The 23,085-nt window shown below is 39.9% G+C and overlaps 1 protein-coding gene across 3 annotated transcripts in view; it reads right to left on the bottom strand.

Moving 5' to 3' along the window:
- Window positions 1–3,414: 3,414 nt before the first annotated feature.
- The window catches only part of LOC135220618 (putative RNA-binding protein Luc7-like 1), a 57,856-nt gene continuing 38,185 nt past the window's right edge, over window positions 3,415–23,085 (bottom strand). For all 3 annotated transcript variants that reach the window (XM_064257927.1, XM_064257928.1, XM_064257929.1), the window contains 4 exons: window positions 9,617–9,714; window positions 8,337–8,531; window positions 8,026–8,205; window positions 3,415–7,058 (listed from right to left, as the gene is read on the bottom strand). In XM_064257927.1, the coding sequence (XP_064113997.1) occupies window positions 7,004–7,058; window positions 8,026–8,205; window positions 8,337–8,531; window positions 9,617–9,714 (528 nt within the window). In that variant the 3' untranslated portion in view covers window positions 3,415–7,003. The remainder of the gene's footprint in view (window positions 7,059–8,025; window positions 8,206–8,336; window positions 8,532–9,616; window positions 9,715–23,085) is intronic.

Here is a 23,085-nt window from a genome sequence, read left to right as displayed (position 1 = left end):
TCCTCGAGAGAAGGACTGGGAGGAGGGCTGGTTGTGGTCCCTCCTTACAGCAGAAGTCGAAGGCAGAGTCTTTCCTCTCGGCTGCGACGAGGCGACCGTCTTGGCCGCAGAGGAAGCGCTAGCTAAGCTCTTGGGCTTAGCCGCAGTCATCCGAGGTTGCCCAGCCACCTTGGAGACTGCCTGGTGGACAAGACTGTCTCTGTCGTCAGTGCGCCGCTGTTCCACAGCAGCGTCCACCATCTCTCTGGGGAAGAGAAAGGCGAAACTCCTCACCGGTCCGTTGCGAAGACCCAGAGCCGCCTCACGCCTGGCTGCCCTGGTCACTCAGGTGAGAACAGCGTCTCTACGCCGGAGAACCAGGTTGACCCACATGTTAGCTGTCTGGTGGGCCAGGTAGGTGATGGCCCTACCCCCAGACTGGCACAGTCTCACAAAAGCCGGGTCCCTTCAGGAGTGATGTTCCCCAAGGAGGCCATGGCTTTCGACACTGTGAGGGACCACAGGTCGAGCCACGAGACTGCTTGGAATGCTGCCATTGCGGTAGATTCCAAGGCAAGTGCCTCCTGCTGCGAGAACCAAAGGTTCTGCGACAGGAGCTACGGCAGACACACCCCAGGAGTTAGCCTGGCTAGCTCCGGGTTAACCTGTTTGGGCGGCAGAGGGTCCTCTGAAGGCACGTAGAAGCGCCTCTGTCGCGGTAGAGGGGGAGGAAGGAGCTTGGCAGACCTACCGGAACAAAGCGAACCCTCCTGTCCCTGTCCAGAGACGAGAGCGTCTACTTGGCTCAGTACGCTGTCAGCCAAGGCCGAGACGAATCAGTGCGATTACCTCTGCGAACGACCTCTGGATCTCAGGAGTGACTGCATCCTGTGGAGACGGACCGTCAAGCCCATCCAACGAGAATGCCTCCCGAGACCCTCCTCCTTCCACAGGAGGAACCACGACAGACCCCTCCTGGTCTCCTCCTGCCACTTGCGCGTACAATCTGGTTGGTCTGAGGACCGTGCCAGGTTCGTAGGGCATCGTGGCGGGATTGCCTCGCTCTTCCAGGTGAAGCCCGAGGAAGTTGAAGGGATCAAAGAGGCAGACCTAACACTCCCCCCGCGCCCACCGGCAGTGGTGATCGGGCTGCAGCCCTGGTCGAGCAGCTCTCCTGGGGAGACCAGCTGGACCGAGAACAGTGGCGACAGTCCCGAGCTTCAGAAGAGCTCCTGCTGGTCCCCCTCTCTGCCTGGTCCCGGTAGGAGTGGCGGTCAGGGGACCTGCAGAGTCCGCTGTTGCGGTGGGAGCGAGGCCTGTCTTCACGGCGCGTCACGCCGCTTGGACCAGCCGAGGCTGGTTCAGGGGACCGCTTCCTTGCCTCAGCCTGAGAGCGGTCTGGGACCGTCGCATCAACACTGGGTATCAGTGCGTCGCCGCGAGAGCGATCGCTGGTCTGGTGAGAGTTGCCTGAGCGACCCCCGCCAGTCTTCCGCTCCGTGCCTAGATCCTGGCGCCGAGTGGACTCGGTTGCCTGGGTCTTGGCTGTACGGTCACCCGCAGGTGACTGTACACTCGGTGACTCTCGCAAACGAGACGCCGAGACGGTACCTGGCGTCGAGGCAGAACCTCTGGCGCCAGGTGAGGAGGTACCGGTGTTAGCCGGCACTCCTCCAGTCCCTGTTTCTTATTCCTTGCGGAAGGAGAGACGGGCCCTGTTCCCGAAGGAACAAAAGGACCGACGGAAGTCCCAACCGTCCCACCGGAGTGGGACAGACCCTTAGAAATCTCAGCGCGAGCCTTCTTAGGGGGGGAGGAGGCAACCTTCTTCTTCTTCGGCTGTGGGGCCTTAGAAGTTGAAGGGGAAGCGGCGGCAGACAATGAAGACGAAGACGACACCTTCCTCCTCCTCCTCCTCCTCTTCTTCGTCAGCTTCCTCAGCACCACTGTCAGGTCTTCCATCCAGGACGGAGCCGGGGCAGTTCCCAAAGCAACAGGGCCCGACTGCACTTGTCCGAAAGGACCTGGGGTGGGAGCAGCAACACCACGGGCAGGAACTGGTACCAGGGCTGGAGCGGCAGCATACTCAGGAACAGGAGGCGAGGCAGGAACCGGCAGCATCCTCTGCACAGGAGGCAGGTCTAGAGGAGAGCTCTTGGGACACCGGAAGTCTGGGGCTGTAGCAGGAGCGGCATCACAGCGGGCATCGAAACCTCCGGCAGCGGTGCCTGTACAGTGGGTGTCAGGATCACCGTGGCTACGTGCTGAGTGTACACCAGGTGTGGCAGAGCAGCGAAGCCCGGCGTGGACACCGTCGTGGTGGTCGGCCCGTGTGTTACCGGCATGGCCCCTCTCGCCAGGTGACTCAGCAGCTCCTGGACCGTTGGTGTCCCTTACAGCCCCTGTGAGTACCAGGCCCGTCCGAGATCGTCCCCCGTAGCCAGCAAGTCTGAGGAAGAAAAGTCGGGTGAGTTAGTGGGGGGAGTCTCCCCTCGCCCAGAGGACCCCGAGTACAACTGGATGTCAGGTTTGCACAATAATTGAATTTAATATTAATATCAAACAAAGTATATTAAAAAAAAAAATTAAATAAAAAAAATAAAAATCCCATCAGGAAAATGATCAACGGCCAGTCAGCAAGAGCTCTCAAATACACGTCTTCATTGGAAGACGGCCGAAGGCAAAGTGGAGTGTTTACATCCGGGCAGGCTGGCCTACCCGCCTGCCACACGGTAGTTACTGCCTAACCACCTTGTTCAAGAATTTAACGGCCGTAATTCCAGCTATGCCAAAAGTAATTCCTTATGTAAAGGACAGAGGGTTTGTATATCGTGTAGGAACAAATCATACTACACTGAAATAAATATCCCATCTTTGAATCTGCAACACTCAAACCAAAACCATGGGTATCTGCTGAATAACCCTAATGACCCAATCACTAGATACATAAAAGCTTACAATTAAATGTCTGGTGGTACTTCACCTTCCACCCAACAACATATTCATCACTACTGGAAATAAAAACCTTGAAACATTTTTTGTCCGTCTTCAATTATCAAATGATTAGCTTAAATGTTTTAACGTAATTGTTTGTTTGTATGGTGTTTTTACGTTGCATGGAACCAGTGTTATTCAGCAACGGGACCAACAGCTTTACGTGACTTCCGAACCACGTCGAGAGTGAACTTCTATCACCAGAAATACACATTTCTCACTCCTCTATGGAATGGCAGAGAATCGAACCTGCGACCACCGAGGTGGGACGCTAATACCATACCAACATGTATTCATCACTACTGGAAATAAAACCTTGAAAAAATTTTTGTCTGTTTTCAATTATCAAATTATTAGTTTAAATGTTTTAATATAATATTTGCAATAAGAATGATCCCTTTTGGGTTAGTTCTACGAGAGTTAAAAATGTCAACTCAGTGGTCAGGTTAAACTGTTTATTAATAATTATATTTATGTTGATTCAAATCACTGTTGTGCTCTTAAAAACTTAGTACATTACAAGGTATGTGCTTTTATAAAACTTTAAAAAAGGCCACAAAATCCTGTCACTTCTCAATGATGTCCCCTAAAAATACTGTGGACTTATTTCTATTAGTATACAGTGCTCCATTACTATGATTCACAAACTTGTTTGGACAGGATGCACAACAATGCAACACCTTACGATATTGATTAGTAATTTCTGCTTACACACTGGTATATTAAGGATAATTACAAACTACAATGCCATCATAACCATATTTGGAATTTTGTGTCAGTAGTCATGATTCTGAAAGGCAAGTTAGTTCATACTATCAACTGAAGCCTTGATCTATACAAAAGACCAAGCTTGCAAGCATGCCATAAATCGGTGTGAAAATACATTTTTTTTTAAAACGTAATGTGTAATGCACTTTCACAGTTAAATTTAGCTCTTCCAATGAACAAAAAGAACAGTAACTACAAAAGTTGAGTGAATCTTTTAGTTTTTTCTTAAAAATTAAATGAACAAGTGAATATTTTATTTTATTAAAAATCATAGGAACACTTGCTTACAGAACTTCAGTCATTTAAAAACCTCAAGTTCTTTACCAGCAGCAGCAGTTAATTTCGAAAATAGGCAAATCCTTAGTAACATGGGTAACTCTGTGGATGAAGTACTACTATAAAGTATACAAATTGACCTATCATTGTACAATAACAAATAACTAAGTACTGTAATATACAAGTCTTTATCCAATAAAATTAATAGAAATTATATCACTATTTAAGATTCTGAAATGTGATATTCTAGAAAAACAGTACAGGCAGCCGCCGGTTAACGGCAAGGGTTCCACAGGGGTTCCGTTCCTTGAGGCCCAACGCTAAACAACATTCACCTCTAACCAAAATTCAAGCGTCTACGGGTGTCACAATCCACCTTACGGTGCCTTAGACTTGTTAACGATGCCTTAGGCAGTGTCACACCCCGTTATTTTGCCCTATGTAATAACTCTAAAGAAAATTTCGAATTCATTTGCTTAATCATTTACTATAGCCTGCCTGGCAGTAATACAAATTTTTAATGTTAGATTCAATGAACTTACTGGAAAATCTTGGCCTAGTAAGACAAAGAGAGAGAGAGAGACTTTTCACATATCTTTTATTTATATCTTCTAGTTAAATCAGCTAAAAAAGAAAATGAGATTGATTAAAAGTATCATTAGTACCATAATAATCATTACTTAAAACACTGCAGCCATAAACAACTAAATGATAAGTTTTTTTGCTACAACAACCGAACCGCATCTGATGATAAATGTTTTGCTTGCATTTCGGCCATTGTACGATAGAAAAAATTACCGTAGTTATGTTACAAATGACATCAATCAAGTACAACAGGACTTGAATAATTTTGCATTATACCTTTATTTAGCATTGAGAAAATATTGGGAAGGAAATATACTAGTATGTACTACTAAATTTAAGCTCCAGTTGTAGCTGAAGCTGAGAAAACAAAAGGTTCACACTGCTAATGACTTTAAATTATTGTGCATCAGCAACATGGATGCAACTCTACCACAAGTAATAGTGGAGAAAAAAGTATTTTAATAAAAAATACTGGCCATGAAAGAACACATTTTATTGTTTTCACGCCAATGAATGTACGTAATCAGTATTTTTTACAAAGAAATATCATGCTCCCGAAACCATCCATTAACGAAAAATGACAAATTTTCTTAAGACAATTGTATTTTTCATAGCTACAAACCTGAGGTCTTAACAATAGGATAAATTTCTAGCGCCTAACCGGATCGGGTGAAAGTTGGTCAAAGCCTGTGAACCCCACGCCAACACGTTTAGTCTTTCCCAACCCTGGATGTCATAAGATGACAGAGGGGCGGCTAGAGGTGGGCAGTAAAATGTTAAGACCTTAGGTTTGTAGCTATGACAAATACTAACTGTCACAGAAAATTTTTCATTTGTTCATACGCAAACAAACCTTCAGTCTTAACAATGGGAGATTAATTTACACTAAATAAAAGCAAGAAAATTGCTGAATAGAGTTAAATGCGGCGTAATAATCTTACCTCTGCCCTCATCTGATTTTTCCAAACCAAAACATGATCAGTTTGTATGTATTTTATAACACAAATAGTAATACAAGACTACATACAGTATTATTGGATACTGCAAAATAAATGATAACTTTTTACAAGAGCAGAGGAAAAGATGCATATTCATTATGTTTGTATTTTAAGAGGCGGTCTCGGCACCTAGCCTAGGAAACCGATAACCAGACAACGGCACTATAAACCCTACAGTGTGTAAAACCCAGTTATAAATATACGTATTTAACAAGCAACGTAAAACCAAAATGCCGCTAACCGATGGCGATGGTAACCACGGGCTGCCTGTACCTATTTTGAGTCTTAAATTTTACCATGACATGCAATACCATTGCAGTGACATGGTTCATAACTAACAACTGCAGCCTCACAATTAACTACTTCACCACCTAGATTCCATCACACTTTCTTTTCCATGATTATCAGTGCACTCCATAAAATAAAACTAGTTTTGACATTAAGAAAGTATTTCCAAGATGTTACTCTGCTTTTCTCCACAACTTTAAAATGTATTCACCTTGTACTGCAGTCATGCTGTTTCTTCATAGATATGTAGAAGTATTGGATACATATAAAAAATAAATGACCAAATTAAAGGTGCATCTGATAAAGTACGTATAAAAAATAAATGAACAAATTAAAGATGCATCTGATATAGTACTAACACATTAAATTAGGGTGCTAACATTGTCACAATATAGTGACATCCAACATGCTAAATATGATTTATGATTTATATACACTAAGTTTGTGTAATGTTTAACCGAGTCATTGCAAGTTGGAAGACTACCCAAATTGATTATACACTTCAATATTAAACATTTCTCTTTAGTGAAATCTCATCTCAATGGAAAATATCTAAATTACTAGTAGCCTTCAAATTACAAACAAAGAGCGGTCAACATGAAAATTAACACAAAACAACGAGCAGTCAACATGAAAATTAACACATTATCTTGTACATTTCCCCTTTATTTGGAGTCGGTGATGGTCACATTTGAGTTTCACAGTTTCAGGTAGTCTTAATCATTTACACAATGGCAAGCAATTTCTACCCTGACACTAGTTCATAATTATATGTAAACTTGTTCAGGTAGGCAATTATGCTACATATATCCTTTATTGTACAATTTGCAGATTAAAATTAAACAACCAAAGCATTACCAATTACCAACAGTATTACAAAAGTACTTGGCTCAGTCTCCCTAAGGCTTAATGGATAAAACACATCTTTTATTAATACAAGTTTTCAGCCTGACAAATTACCTCACCACTTCCAAACTATTTTTCAAATATATTTGTGTCCAAAAGACAAACACATCCTGCATAATGAATAAAACAAGTATCTGGAGTATACTGATAATAAGGTCACAAAAATCATTGCAATGTGATCCTCAAAAAAAAACAAAAGGTCATTGGATTCACTCCACACCATCATGGTCATCTCTGATTTCTCCCTGTTCAAGACTTTCATCTCTGCAATAAAGAATAAAATATATATATATATATAAAATTTCCATACAGTTCATGGTAATGATTGTCCTACCACTATTTGTTTAAAAAATTCCAACCAAGAAAACAGTGTACAAGAATGTCGGTAGTATCGCCCATACGGTTAACCATATACAATACTGCAACTACATATACACATGCTCTTTTACTGACTAGTATTTTTATCATAGAAATGATCTTGATCCTATATCACTACCAGTTCCATGATGTTTCCTTACAGGTTCCACAGGTTATACGGTACAACTATAATTTTACCGCATGTCTATTATATATCAACAGTTAAAATGCTGAAATTTTACTAAAACAGGAGGGGGATTTATAACCGAGTAACCCTTCCTTGAAATCTTAATAAATCATATTGACAAGATTCACCAAATTATAAAATGATACTGGACAATACTTGGAATGAACATCGATACCAAGACAAGCAAAATTATTTACTTTAATACAATGTGAACAGAGAAATTATAAACCTATTATTTGATTTTTATTTTAAAACCTGAAATTTTACACCAAAACTAATAGCACTAATAATAAACTGCCAGTTTATAGGAAAAACTGATATGTAATGCAAATTTCACAGCAACTAAATTTCACCACCTTTTCCAATATTCACACGGCAAATTTTCAAGAAATACCTTCTTTTTTTCTCGTTATATGTCTGCTATACAATCATTTTCATAACAAACATTTCACTCCTTCCCTTGCCTATTCACACTTTCCTACACTGGAACACAGATTCCTTTACACAAAATATTTTCCATAAGATCTTGTACAGTAATGTAACATATTGAAGTCACTTTAAAATGTTATTACAAAGTATTTAAGAAAATAAGTCACTATTTAAAACATTGATGCATAGTTTATGAAAAAAATTCACTAGAACAAGTTAATAAACTGAAATAAAAACTTAAAAGTCATCTCTTTTTACCTCCTGTCTTGAACTTCACCCTCTTCAGGTAAATCTGGCAGAATCTTTTTTTCCTCAATATCACGAACAATCTTGTCCCTTGAACTTCTGTCTTTTGATTGAGATCGATCACGAGATCTTGTACGGCGTTCTCTCGATCTTGTTCTTCTTGATCGTGACCTCCTTGAGCTTTCTCGGCTCCTTATATCAAATAAATAAAAAATGTACGTACGTAATTTACTTTCTTTGAGGGCAGAGCTCAATCAATCATATATAAACAAGGACAATCTACAAGTAGTCTCTGCACAACAGTGAAAATCTTTCTACCTTACCTACGATCTCGTGACCTAGAACGAGAATGAGATCGGTAATGTCTGTCCCTTGACCTTGAACGTCGACGTCGCCTATCTCGTGATCGTGACCTTGATCTTGACCTACGTCTCCTCTTCTCTCTGTCACTTTCTCTGTATCTATCCCTACGATCTCTTTCGTTATCACGGTATCTCTCTCGTTCTCGCTCATTCTCTCTGAAAATAAGACAAAGTTGATACAAGCTAGAGTTAGCTGAAGAACTGAGGCATAACAAATTACTTTTGTACCCAATATAATATGCGGATTTTCAATATTGAACTTACTATAGCAGAGGGTAGCTAGCTTTCCAGCTAAGCCCTGCCCACTGCATGCCTGTGATTGGCTAACTCTCGAAGGGGGAATGACATCACACTAGTTAACGGTCCAAATGAATACCAGTATAAATTTGACACTGTTCGGTAATGTTGAGTTTTGTGCATGAATCATGACACCACAGATTTGAATTCCCAGAGTTGTGAAGTATGCAACCGAGATCCCCGATAAAAGATATATTAAGTTTTGTATCATTATGAAGATCTTGGATCATTTTGTCTGTGCATCTTTATTTTACCATGCACAGCCTACCAGCCCAAGAAGAGTCTACTTGGGACTCAGAGGTCTGGAAAAACTAAGCCCTATTAACAATAACAACAGCCTACATACACATGCTTTTTTTTTTCAATTCATGTTGGCCTACATTAGCAGATCCAACATAGACTACATTAATGGAAATGAAGCATAGACTTATGCAGCCACTTCCGATATTAGGGTATTAATTCATCATAATCCTACATGTCTAATGCTAATATCATTCAGAAATTAGGCCTACACGTCAATTTCCTATATTTTGGGGCAATGACAGGATAGGCTTACTCGTCCATTTCTTATATTTTGAGGTAATAACAGGGAATAAGCCTACTCACCAATTTCATATATTTTTAGGCAATGACAGGGCATAGGCCTACACGTCAAATCTTGTATCTTGAGGCAATGACGGCATGAGCCTACACATCAAATTCTTATATTTTTGAGCCAATGACAGGGCATAAGCCCACTTGTCAATATCTTATATCTTGAGGCAACTACAGGGTATAGGCCCACACGTAAAATTTATATTTTTTAAGCAATGTCAGGGCATAGGCCTACACATGAAATTCTTATATTTTGCAACAATGACAGGGCATGACAGACTGTATTCATAAAAATCTTGATTACTTTTAATTAAAACAAATGACTAAATGAATTGTACAAAAAATCTTACCTGGCAAATTCGTTTTCACCACCCTCACCACCATACCGTGAGCCGCGCTCCATTTCCCACTCTTCTCTGCGTTTCTCTTTCCTGCTTTCAACAGTTTTCTGGAAAATAAATGAGATCTGACTTAACCAATGTGTGAAAAGTTAGCAAATAAAATAGTACTAGCATTAACATGAACAGACAAAAATTCAATATAAAGTTAACTAAATCATTTCATACATTTGAACCAAGTTTTAAATTTTATGGGTTTTATGGACTGAAACACCTGCCTTGATATTTATGCTGTCTTTAATAATCAGTAACATTTTTACAAATACCTCCTACTCTGATATAATAGTCATTTTAATGAGCCTTCAGATCCTCCACACTGTCAAATATGATACAACAGCTTTATCAGTGACTAATAACACCCAATTTTTCTCATATTAATGGAAAATTACAACAATGCATGATAATAGCCACCAAAGCCACTCCTATGTCAAACTCCCAGATCCGATGTAATGTCAGGGCTTTCCTCCTTTCCAGTGTCAAGTAACCACCTGAGTCAATATGCCTTGCAACCACTGTCAGTGCTGTTCAAGTTGCAATACTTGTTCTGGTTAAATTTTTTTTTTAAATGTGTGTTTTACTGTGGTTTGTTCATAAAGAGTAAACCAATTAAACAATGGGTAAAAATTGCTAAAAATATCTATAGTACCAGGGTATACGAAATCCGAGGTTTGACTGTACAATAGTGCACTGTCTTGTTGTAGGCCATGGTCTACAAGCACTTAAGACCTAGATGAACTGCCTTTAGCTCCTTGATATTGATATGCAGTTTCTGCTGTTCTTTGGACCATGTCCCAGGAACTTCCTGACTTTCCAGAAGGGCTCCCCAGCATAGATCTGTGGCATCTGAGTAGAAATCTAAGGTGGGGCTCACAGGAAGAGACTCCCAGCGAAGTCTTCCTTCGGATGACTGCCACTAGAGGTCTAATTTTATTTTCCTGTCCTAGCTGGCTTTTAGGTAGAATTGGAGGACTCTCATGTGTAGTCTGGCCAACTTGACAAAGGTCGTAATGGATCAACAGATGATAGTCCTTAGTAAGGTGATCCATTGATGAGCCGAACAAGACGAGAGAACAGAAAAACTGCAGATTGTCCAGAAGCAGTTGGCAATTCTCTTGGGGGACGGAAAAGCATGAAAAGTTCGATAATGAGGCTCATCCCCAAATAGTCTCTCCTGTGTCAGGCTAACTTGGACTTTTTGAAGATTTAAAAGAATTCCTAGTTCCTGCATAAGGCAAAGAATGAAAGAATGGTCTGCAGGTCCTTCACGCACCTCGCCTTCAAAGAGAATCGAAGGAGCCAGTCATCCAGGTAAATACTGATGTTGATGCTAATCGGATGAAGCCATTTTGCTAGAAGAAAGGGGACTTGAGTAAACACTTGAGGTGTGAGATGCCAAAGCAGAAGTGGCCGAAACTGTAACACTTTGCCCAGGAAGTTACACCTAAGATACTTCCTGGAGTCCAGAAGGATGGGGATATGGAAGTACAGGCGGCCCTCGGTTAGCGGCAGGGGTTCCGTTCCTGGCCACCGACGCCAAGCGATTTTCGACGCTGAGCGATTTTAAAGCCTACGGCCGCCGCACACCTTCTTTCGAAACTCTAGACCAGTCAAAGGCGCCGTAATCCCACAACGGCGCAATAAGTAAAATTATATTTATGCAGTATAGTACTATAGAATTTACTGTACAGAACATGTGGGTGTCTAGAGTATGTAAAGATATAATAAAGTTTATACAGTGTACAGGTAGCTGTAGTGTTCAGGTTACGATCCATTAGTTCGTTTACGATAGGTCCGATTTTTATGAGAGATCAAATTACAATGGCCTAACTTTATCCATCTTCTAGTTACATAAGTTCAATCACAGCAAAAGAGAATGATGAAAGTATGGTTTTAACGTTATACTCGTTGCGTGAACGTGTACAGCCATGAACAACCGAACGAGAAACTACTTTTTTTTTTCTAAGTACAACCGAACTGGATAACATCTGTTTGGCTTGTATTTCGATCATCGTACTACAGTGCAACATTACCGTATTTGTTACAAATGGCGTTATGTATAGAATAGAACTGAGATATCTTAATGTAATAACTTTATTCGCTATAGATCAGAGATCAATATGGATTAAAGATCAATCAGGAAATATACCGTTAAATTTAAACCTAGTTATAACTGAAGCGGAGAAAACAGTTCAAGCTGCTAATGACTATTATCGTACATCGGCAACAAAGATAAAACTCAGTAAACGTCTGCCATCACACACAACTGTAGATAAAATTGGGATAAAATCATTTTAATCAAAACTACTGTGCTTGAAAGAACACATTTCTACTGTTGGTTTTCCCACGCCGATATAAGATAAATAACGTAAAGTTCGTATTACGATGATATAAGGATTATTGCAGGAATCACATAATTTTTTACGCAATAAACATGCCGCCAACGTAATCTGTTATCGAAAAAAATAGTAGTTCACATTCACAACGAGACATATTCAATAAATATTTCCACCTAAAAACACGCTGTATAAGGAAAAATAACTTTGTCTCATATAAGTCAAGTATATAGATATTCGTTTATGCTAACTAGAAGCAAGAGCATTCGATCAGAATTGCGTTATGGTGAAACAAACTCGTATTCATCAGCTGATTTCAAACCACAACATTGGCCGCTCCACGGAATACGGGCTTAAATTTGCCGTAGTATTTTAAAATACAATAATATGAGAATACATACAATATTCTTGGATACAGTGAAATAATGTATAACTTTTTTAAAGGATTTATGGAAAAGATGCATAATTAATAAAATAACACAATGCATTTTTCGGAACTGGCGGACAAGAACGAACATGAAAAACCATCCCCTGACAACGTGGAGCGTAGTTACAAAGGCTGCCTTAATTTGTATCTTATTTCTGTACAAAAATGAAAATACCTTTGTGTAATATATTTTCATATACATTTTAAACATAAAAGCATAAACATTTGAAAAATCGACACATCGATCGCTAAATTTGCACTCTTTTTAACTCGATATTTTCGGAAGAGCGGCAGACAGCGGCATACAAGAACGAACTTGAAAAAAACATCGTAGTCGATAACTTGAAGGGGAGTTTCAAAAGCTGCCTTTTTATCATATTTCTGCAAAAAAACAAAAACAAAAGTCCCTATTTTGTAATACATTTTCCCATATCACATATTTTGAAACATAAAAGCATAAAACATGTTTTATAAAAATCGCACAATTGATCGCTAATTTTGGCACTTGTTTTTTTAAATCAATATTCTCGGAAGAGCGGCGGCTTACAAGAAAGAACATGAAAAAACATCGTATTTGATAACGTGAAGGGCAGTTTCAAAAGCTGCCTTTGTATCATATTTCTGTACAGAAATAAGAATGCCTTTCACGTAATACATTTTCATACACATTTTAAACAAAAGCATGAACATTTATAAATTGACACATCCATAGCTAAATTTGCACTTACGTAACTTGATATTTTCGGCATAGAACAGCGTCAGAGGCATATATTTTACCCTAATACCTACGTAATAACTCTCCATAAAATTTGTTAATATAATTTGCATAACCTTTATGGTCTGAACGGCATTTCTACAAAAGTATGAACTCGTTAGACAACGGCGCTAGCGGCACTGTTAACTGAAATTCGTGCCGTAAAGATAACTTTAAAATGCCTTATTTTTTTAGTGAATATTTTTGACGACCGCCGTAAAACCGATTCGCTGTTGAGTGATTGCGCCGTTAACCGCGGGCCGCCTGTACTTAACCATTCTGCATATCCAACATTATCATCCAATCACCCAGGTGAATGGAGTACGTAACCGACTGGTTTGTCTCTATCTTGAACTCATCTTCCCTACGAAACGACTGAGACCTCTTACATTTAGGACTGGTCTTCAACCCTCCCCCAACATTTTGAGGACTACAAACAGATGATTGTGTGGATATCCTTGACTTTTGTCTCTCTTTAGTTGAAGAGATAATTCCTTCAAAAGGGCTGAATGCTTCTCTGAGCCTTTTGAGTAAGCCATCAAGACAATGGGAGAAGTGACCAAAGGAGGGTTCTCCATGAATGGGATGGAGTAGCTCTCCTTCAGAATCTTGATCCATTAGTCTGCCCATCTGTGATTCGACTTCTCCCAAAAATGGAGCAGTCTGGTCCCTACTGGGGCACAAAGGACTTGTAGTTCATTGGACATTGGAGTGGGGTCTGGTTTGCAACTTCAGCTTGCTTCCATTAGGGGCAATTGGGTGCTAAGAGGTCTTGAGTGGACTTCTTCTGGAGGTCTTACGTGATTTTCTCCACTATCGTCTGAGGGAAAAGGTGAAGTGAATCTAAAGGCAAGTATAAGTATAATAATGCCAACCTCTAGGACTGTGGACTCATCTGGTGGTGGAGAAGCACCAAAGTTTTCTCTTCTTCAGAACCCCAAAAGAGCAAAGGGGCGCAAGTTTTGGAGAGCCATCACTGACGGCTTTGTCTGTGAATGATTCTTTCCACACCATCCAAGAAGGCGATCTAAGAAATTGAATACTGGCTCTAAGCTAAGAGGGAGCAAGTAAGGCTACTTTTGCCCATCCTCCCCTTTGTCTGGTTAGATACCTGTTATACACCAGTGCCCCTCCCAGTGGAACTTCTCTGGCCTCGTCAACTGTCCATTGTTCCCCCTTCACTTCAGCAAAGATTATGTTCTTTTCAGCAGAGCTGACCACCTATTAGTTAAGAACCTAAACTGGATCGTCAGAGCCCTTGCTAAGAAGATCGAAGACTTCAAGGACTTAGATGAGCACTTTGTGAAAGACTTGTTCGGTGATCAGTCGTGCACAGACAAAGCCATCAGGGATGGGAGTTTGCCACCCTCATCCATTTCCGAATAACCATACTCTAAAGACAATGGACTACAACCTAAGAACCCAAGATATATGAGAATCTACATATTGGTTTCCCTCTCCGGGTGTTTTATACAACACCATAGCTTATTGCATTAAGGAAGATGGAGAGCTATATGTTCTTACAAGAAACTCATGTCCCTGTATGTGGATCTATTATCACCCCACTCCTTCCCTGCAACAGAGAGGGGTGTGTTGCTACTGAAAAGCATCCTATGCTCTTGATTATCTTTACAGTATGGCTGTCTCATTCACCTGTATCTAGTCCATTCCAGCTTCTGATGGTATTCTTTCTCTCACTGTCATTAGGTAAAGAAGTGGATAAAAAATGTAGGAAAGAAACAAGACCAGTCATTCCATTCATTATACTTTAATACCTTCATCTTAGACTAGATACAAACTGACCTACCAGGGGTACTGGATGAGCTATACCACTTGTTGAGCAGCCACCACCAGACCCAAGGAAAAAAAAGTGTCCAATGATCTATGGGCAACATCTTTTAAATAAAAGGAAGTGAAAGTTGTTTGGCATTGCCAAACACAAGCTTTCAAAATCCTCTCCACAGATATATTTTTCTTAAATGCCAAAGAAGTGCTCAGGCCCCTGATATCAAGAGCTCTAGTTCTCTCAAGATTATTTGACACTACTGCTTCTATCACATATGCATTCCTGATCATTTCTCTCAACCAAAACGATATTTTATTCCTGGACACTTCCTTCTTGTCCATCCTGTACTCACAAAAACCCTTTGGCATCCCGGTCTGAGATGCCGAGTTCTTTTCAAGTAAGCTTGTAGTACTCTGACAGGACATAACAGCATTTCTTCAGGGTCATCATCCACAAATTCTCCCAGAGAAGGTATCAAAAAGGAGGCAAATCTGGCATCTAATACTGATGGGTTTTGAGTTTTGGCTACGAATTCTGGAATAAATTCGAAGACCATAGACTTTCAACCTCTAGAATGCTTCACCACATATGACAGACTATGTAGCTCCACCACCCTTTCGGTTGAGGCTAGAGCCAACAGGAAGATTGCTTTCTGGGTCAAACTCCTATCTGTGGACTGTCACAATAGCTCATTTGGGGGTTTTGTAAGGCTGCTCAGTACCAATGTTAAATACCAATCTGGAGCTTTTAGTTCCTTTGGGGAACAGGAATGCTCAAAACTCTTCATTAACATAGCCATTTCCCATGAAGAAGAAATATCCACGCCTTTCATCTGCAGAACCGAAGCTAGTGCAGCCCTATATCCCTTTATGGCAGATACAGACAAATGTCTTTCTGTTCTGAGATATATCAGAAAATCTGCTAACTGCTGAATAGTGGTTCTGAGTGGAGAAAGATCCTCTACGACACCAATCACAGTACACAGACCATTTTCCCTGGTACGCAGCTGTCGATGACCTGATATTTCCTGCCATCTATGATGCTGCCTTCTGAGAAAAGCCTCTTCGCTCGCAGGAGGTACTTGACCGTCTCCATCTGTGAAGTGATAGGGACTGCACAGACTGGTGGTACCTCTCCACACGTGGTTGACACAGTAGGTTGTTCCAGGGAGGTAATTCTCTCAGCACATCTATTAGAAGTTCCAACAGGTCTGAAAACCACTCTACCCTCAGCCACTATGGGGCTACCAGAGTTATCTTGAGGTTCTGAGACTGCACCACCTTGTTCAGGACCTGACAGATCAGGCAAAACAAAGGAAATGTGTATATGTCCAGATTATCCCATGGGTGTTGTAGAACATCTTCTGCTACTGCTTCTGCGTCCGGGACTGCTGAACAATATACCTCCAACTTTTTGTTGTACTTTGTTGAGAACAGGTCTATGATTGGCCCTTCCCACAGATGAACCTTCTGTCTACCACTTCCTGACGTAAGGACCACTGTTCCTAGAATCTGGTTCCCGCAGTTCAATTTGTCAGCTATTAAGTTTCTTTTCCTAGAATATATCTGGCCCTGATGTCTACTAAGTTCTCTATAGCCCGCTGATAAAGTTGAATTGTCATCAGGTATAACGGACAAGATACCAAACATCCTTGCTTGTTTACATAGGCTACTACTGAGGTGTTCTCTGACATCAATACCACTGATTGTTCTTTCATTCTCTCCCTGAACTCCTGTAGTGCTAGAAAAGCTGCTTTTAACTCTAGCACGTTTATATGGAGCTCCCTGTCCTTGTGATTCCACTTCCCCCAAATCATCAGTTCCTCCATGTGCGCGGCCCAAACTTTGAGCGAAGCATCCAAGAACACCAGGAGACCCAAAGAGGGTTGCTGAAGGGGAACTCCCACAGTCAGATTGCTGTCCTGCAACCACCACAGTAGGTCTTTCCTCACCTCTGTCAACAAGGGGAAATGGTCGTATGGGTGATCTACAGTTGATGCCCAAAACCTGTAAGGACTGCAGATGTAGTCTCCCATGTGGCACCAGCTTTTCCAAGGAACTTAGGATTCCCAGGACTACTTGCCACTTGCTGGTTGTGTTTGTTTTCCTAGAAAGGCATTCACTACTTGTTTGCATTTCTCTACCCTCTGTTCTGAAGGGAAAGCTTAGGCCTTTACTGTGTCTATGATCATACCTAGATACAGCAGCTTCTGACTGGAATCCAAACTCGACTTCTCCTGATTTATCACAATGCTAGGCTGTGACATAACTAGAAGGATATCCCTGTCCCGAAGTAATTTTTCTCGGGACTTTGCTATCGCCAGCCAGTCGTCGAGGTATCTTATTAACCTGATCCCCTGAACATGCGCCCATGTCGACACGAGAGTGAATACCCTTGTAAATACTTGAGGAGACATTGTCAATCTGAAGCACAGTACTCTTGAATTGAAAAACCTTCCCAGCAAGACTGAAACAGAGAAATTTCCTGGAAGATTGATAGATTGGGTTCTGGAAGTATGCCTCCTTCCAGTCCATTGTCAGCATAAAATCCTTCGTCTCTGACTGCTGCTAGAACTGTCCTTCGGGTCTCCATTTTGAACCCCGTTTTCCTTATGAACAGATTTCATGTTGACAGGACTATAACTGTCCTCTAATCTCCATTGGCCTTGGGGACAAGGAAAATACGGCTGTAATACCCACTTGAAGAAGTGTTACTTGTTCTACAGCTCCCTCCTACATCATCTTCACTTCCTGTAGGATAAGGATTTTTTTCTGAGATTCCTGAGCAAAAGAGAGGTGTGGTAATGGTTGTTCTGTCAGGGTGGGGTGGAGCAAAGTTGAATGGAATCAGATATCCGACTGAGTACATCCACCAACCACAGCTCTGCTCCAAATTTCAGCCACACCCTCCATTGATTTGTCAGGCATTCCCCCACTGGTGTAACTAAGTGGTGAGAGGTGCCCATCCTATCATCTTGAACCTCTCCCTCTGCCTCTAATACCCCTTCCTCTACTGGGCCTTGTGAAAGGGCCAATGAGCTAACTACTTCTTTGGAGAAGAGGGTCTTGCTGATCTAGGGGATGCATTGTCTCCCTGGCCTCTTTTGTGGTATGTGTTGGTGTTGTCTTACCTCACTACAATTAGCATAGCTTCCAGATGCTTTATTAACTGCCTGTTGGACTAATTTGTTATTAGTATCCATCCTTCTTCTATCAATAGCAGCTTCTAGTATACCTTTTGGCAACAGCAATCGTGACTCTAGGATATCCCCATTTCGAATTGCTACTAGTGAATCCAAATCTATATACTACTTAATCTAGCCAATGCATCTCTCCTCATCAACAGGATATTTGCCCATTTTTGGCACTCAAATCTGTCAAGTACAAAATTGCTTTTGAACCAGACTGAAGTAATATGATAAACATTGCCTCATCTACTAATCTCCTTGTTGACTTAGGATGTAATTTTAGCGACTGCTGTTGACCAAAGGTCTAAGCAGCAGTCTGAAAGACACAAGAAGCTGTTGCTTCTAAAGTAACAGCTTCCTGACAAGTCAGTGATGGGCATTCCATCTTAACTTGAGCCAAGGTTAATCCAGGTTTTAGCCTTACCACATCTGGATTGATTTGTCTTGATAATAATGGAACAACAGGTGTCACATAATATTTCCTATGTCTCAGTAATGGCGGGGGAATGAACTTGAATGATCTATTTGATCTTAAAGAATTATCCCTTCCTGAAATCTGTGCATTAACATGTTATAACACAGACTCTGCATGACTTGAGCATGGTAATTCATAGTATCCTTTTCTAGTCCTAATAGCACGTCAATTCCCACAGGAGCTATGCTGGCAGGGGTTTCAGACTTCCTTTGAAAGGTTATTGAATTGATGAAAAATTAAGTCACTTCCGTATACGAAGCCAGAAACTCCCGATTCTCCCCTTCCTCTGATTCCAAAGCATTCTGTTTGACTGCAGGAGAAGTTAGTTCACTCCTATCCTCTGACAAACGTTCGTGTGATTCATGGCCGTCCGACCCTACAACCGCGGTATCTGTGATCTCTGATGGCCGTTGTTGGCTCAATCTTGAATAGCTACCGGGAGAACAAAACCACCTAAATGCTTCCATGCTCGCGGACCTAGAGCGATAACCCCGTCCATTCCTCCAGGATGACAGGTTTTGTGGAGTACAGTGGTCCCCCCGTATTCGCGGGGGATGCGTACCAGACCCCCCCGCGAATAGTTAGAATCCGCGAATGTTTGGAACCCCCCTCTAAAAATGCTCATAAACTATCCTGGACATGCAAACACCAAAGTATCCCTTAAAGACCATCCTTCATCAAATATACATAAAATATCCTATTATGGTTCATATTAATCTTTGAAATATTATTAATACTATTTAAAAGTAAATCTTACATTTTATGTTTATACATAAATACATACTATGTACGTACTGAATGACTTAGTTACGTATGTGAAAATAATTCAGTCCCCCCATAAGTATTCGGTCATGCAAAGTTTTCGGTTTTACATACTGTTACTATTTGAGACATCCATTTTCTTTTTACAAGGGAACAATGGAATGTGAAATCACAAATACCAAATGTCTACTTAAAGTATTATCTACATCAAATAATACCATTGAATTGGTATTATTAATATAATTTTAAAGTAATCTTAAACATTTTACCATTAGAAATATATAACAGCCAATAGCAGAGAGAGAGAGAGAGAGAGAGAGAGAGAGAAGAGAGCGAGAGAGAGAGAGAGAGAGAGAGAGAGAGAGAGAGAGTTATTGTTACTGTTTAATCTCATTAAACGTAATATTATTTGTTAACTAGCACTGTATATTATTATTTTACCATAAAATGTAGTAATGTCCTTAAGATATACTTATACATACACTTCCAGCCCAAACAGAGGGCGATGAGTTACCACTAGCGCATGCTAGTACTCATGTGGAGAGAGAGAGAGAGAGAGAGAGAGAGAGAGAGAGAGAGAGAGAGAGAGAGAGAGAGAGGGTTGTCCTTATTTAAAAGAGTGAAATGGATAGATTATTGTACTTCTTTAAATACTATCACATGTGAATTTTGAGATTAGTTATATTATATTATTATTATTATTATTATTATTATGCAAAAATATTAATACATATACATGTACCATAGAAATTATCTCATATATATCAGCAAAAGAGAGAGAGAGAGAGAATCTCAATGATCCGTAAATGGCAACACTGGATTTGACAGTTGGAACCCAGCCAACAAAGCTGGCTACGTAACAAGACAAGGGTTACATAATTCTTTTTATTATAAACTAAAATCTTGCTAATTTACTTTAGTATTTTCTTTAATGAAGTTATATTATTGCTGTTTACATTAATATTGATATTTGAAAATTAGTAAATCATCATCCAAAAAAACATACATCGCTTTGAGAGAGAGAGAGAGAGAGAGAGAGAGAGAGAGAGAGAGAGAGAGAGAGAGAGAGAGAGAGATTATCATAGTATTTGTAAATACTTTCACATATGATTTTTTTAATTACAGTTATTATTATTATTATTATTATTATTATTTGAAAATATTAATAAACATATTACGCATATATGTACCATAAAAATCTCTCATCTCAGTAAAAAAGAGAGAGAGAGACCTTACCTTACCTTACCTTACAGACCTTACATCTTGTTGGGGGCGGGTTGCCCCAGGTCCCTCAGTGTGAGGCACCTCTAATGTCTACCAGAGAGTTGCTAGTACATCTTCCGGTATATTTTGCATCTTCCAATCTTGGATGGTCTGGGATGCAGTTTAGATATTTGTCGAGCTTATTCTTAAACACATCTACGCTCACTCCTGATATATTCCTCAGATGAGCTGGCAACGCATTGAATAGACGCTGCATTATCGATGCTGGTGCGTAGTGGATTAATGTCCTGTGTGCTTTCTCCTTATTTTTCCTGTTATAGTTTTGGGCACTATTAATCTACCTCTGCTTGCTCTTTCTGATATTTTAGTTCCATGATATTTTCTGCTATTCCTCTCTATCTGTCCATGCCTAATTATCATGTAGCGTTCTCTTCTCCTTTCTAGACTATATAATTTTAAGATTGTAGTCTTTCCCAGTAGTCTAGGTCCTTAACTTCTTCTATTCTAGCTGTAAAGGACCTTTGTACACTCTATTTGTGCAATATCCTTTTGATAGTGTGGGGGTACCATATCATATTGCAATATTCAAGTGGACTAGAACATATGTTTTATAAAGCATAATCATGTGTTCAGCTTTTCTGTTTTGAAGTGCCAGTAACAACATTCCCATTGCTTTACATTTTGCCAACAGAGTTGCTATTTGATCATTGCATAACATGTTCCTATTCATCATCACACCAAGGTCTTTAACTGCTTCCTTATTTGTGATGGTCTCATTATTAGGTCCCTTATATGCATATAGCTTTCTTTCTCTGTCTCCATAATTTATTGATTCAAATTTATCAGGTATAACATCTGCCCAATTCAATATACTTTGTTAAGGTCTCTTTGTAGAGCGTTCCTATCTTCATCACAAGTAATTTCTCTACTTATTCTTGTGTCATCTGCGAACTACTCACTACCGAATCCTTAACATTATTGTCTATGTCTTCATCATAATAACAAACGTATTGCAGCTAACACCGTACCTTGCAGCACACCGGATATTACCTGGCGGTTCATCCGATTTCTCGTCGTTTGCAATAACTATCTGTTTTCTGTTGTGTAAAAATTCTTTAACCATCTTCCTACTTTATCCACGATATTGTGTTTCTAATTTTCTTCGCTAATATATTATGGTCTACTTTATCAAAAGCTTTTGCAAAGTCTAAATAAACCACATCTGTTCATTTCCGCTTTTCCATATTTTTGAATATGTTCTCACGGTGGACTAACAGTTTGGTTTGTGAACTTTTCCGGGTACGAAACCATGTTGTCCTTTATTAAACAAAATTATTTTTATTAAATATTTCATAATATTTTCTTTTCTTCATTACCCTTTCATAATATGTGATGTTAGACTCACAGGCCTATAATTACTTGCCTCTAGTCTTGATCCACTTTTGAAAGTAGGGGTAATATATGCTAATTTGTGCTCATCATAAATCTTGGCCTGTATCTACACTTTGTCTTAATAATATTGCAAGTGGCTTTGCGATAGAATGAACTACTTTCTTTAACAAAATAGCAGGAATTCCATCAGGCCCTGCAGCAGCTCCTCCATTTTTAATTTCATTAATAGCCTGCACAATATCAGCTTCATTAATATCTATGTCAGCTAAATATTCACTATTTTCATCCCTTACTTCTATATCATATCTTCATTATCTATTCTAGGGGTGAATTCTCTCTTATATCGTTCTGCCAGTATGTTGCAAATTTCCTTTTTTTCATTCTGTTAATCTCCCTTCAATTCTCAGAGGGCCTATTTTCTATTCTTCTTTTTATTCATCTTCTTCGCATATGAGTATAATAGTTTGGGGTTTTGCTTGATATTTAATAGGGTTATTTCTTCCAAGTCCCGTTTTTCATTTTCTTTTGATTGTATAATCTTTTGTTCTGCATTTTCTATCTTACTTTTAGTTCTATAACTTTCCATGCATTTTTTTCTTTGCAAGACCTTTTTTCCACTTTCTGATTTTCTGGCACAAGATCCTTCTGTCTCTTGGTATGCATGAATGATGTTTACTTTTCTTCTTCGTATATATTTTTCCACTATTTTCTCCAATAATTTTATATAATATCTCCGTATTTACCCTTATGTCATCACTTACGAAAATGTTATCCCAATCTTTGTTTAATTAATTCTTCATTAATTTCTGACCATTTTATATTTTTACTGTAGAAGTTGTATTTTCCATATCCTTCCCACTTTTTCATTTCTTGCTTATCTCTATTTTTCACTTGCTTTGGAATGAACTGTTAATTCTATGACATTATGGTCTGAAATACTCGCATTATAAACTATTATTTCTTTAACATAATTCATCTCGTTCACATAGGCTAGGTCTAAAGTATTTTCCTTTCTTGTTGGCAGGTGATTTATTTGTTGAATGTTGTATTCTAGTAGCATATCTAATAGCTTTTCAAATTG

This window comes from Macrobrachium nipponense, chromosome 2 (assembly GCF_015104395.2).
Source record: "Macrobrachium nipponense isolate FS-2020 chromosome 2, ASM1510439v2, whole genome shotgun sequence".
NCBI classification, from domain to species: Eukaryota; Metazoa; Arthropoda; class Malacostraca; order Decapoda; family Palaemonidae; genus Macrobrachium; species Macrobrachium nipponense.
Note: the sequence above shows the minus strand (reverse complement) of the source record. Positions and strands in the feature narration are given on the sequence as shown.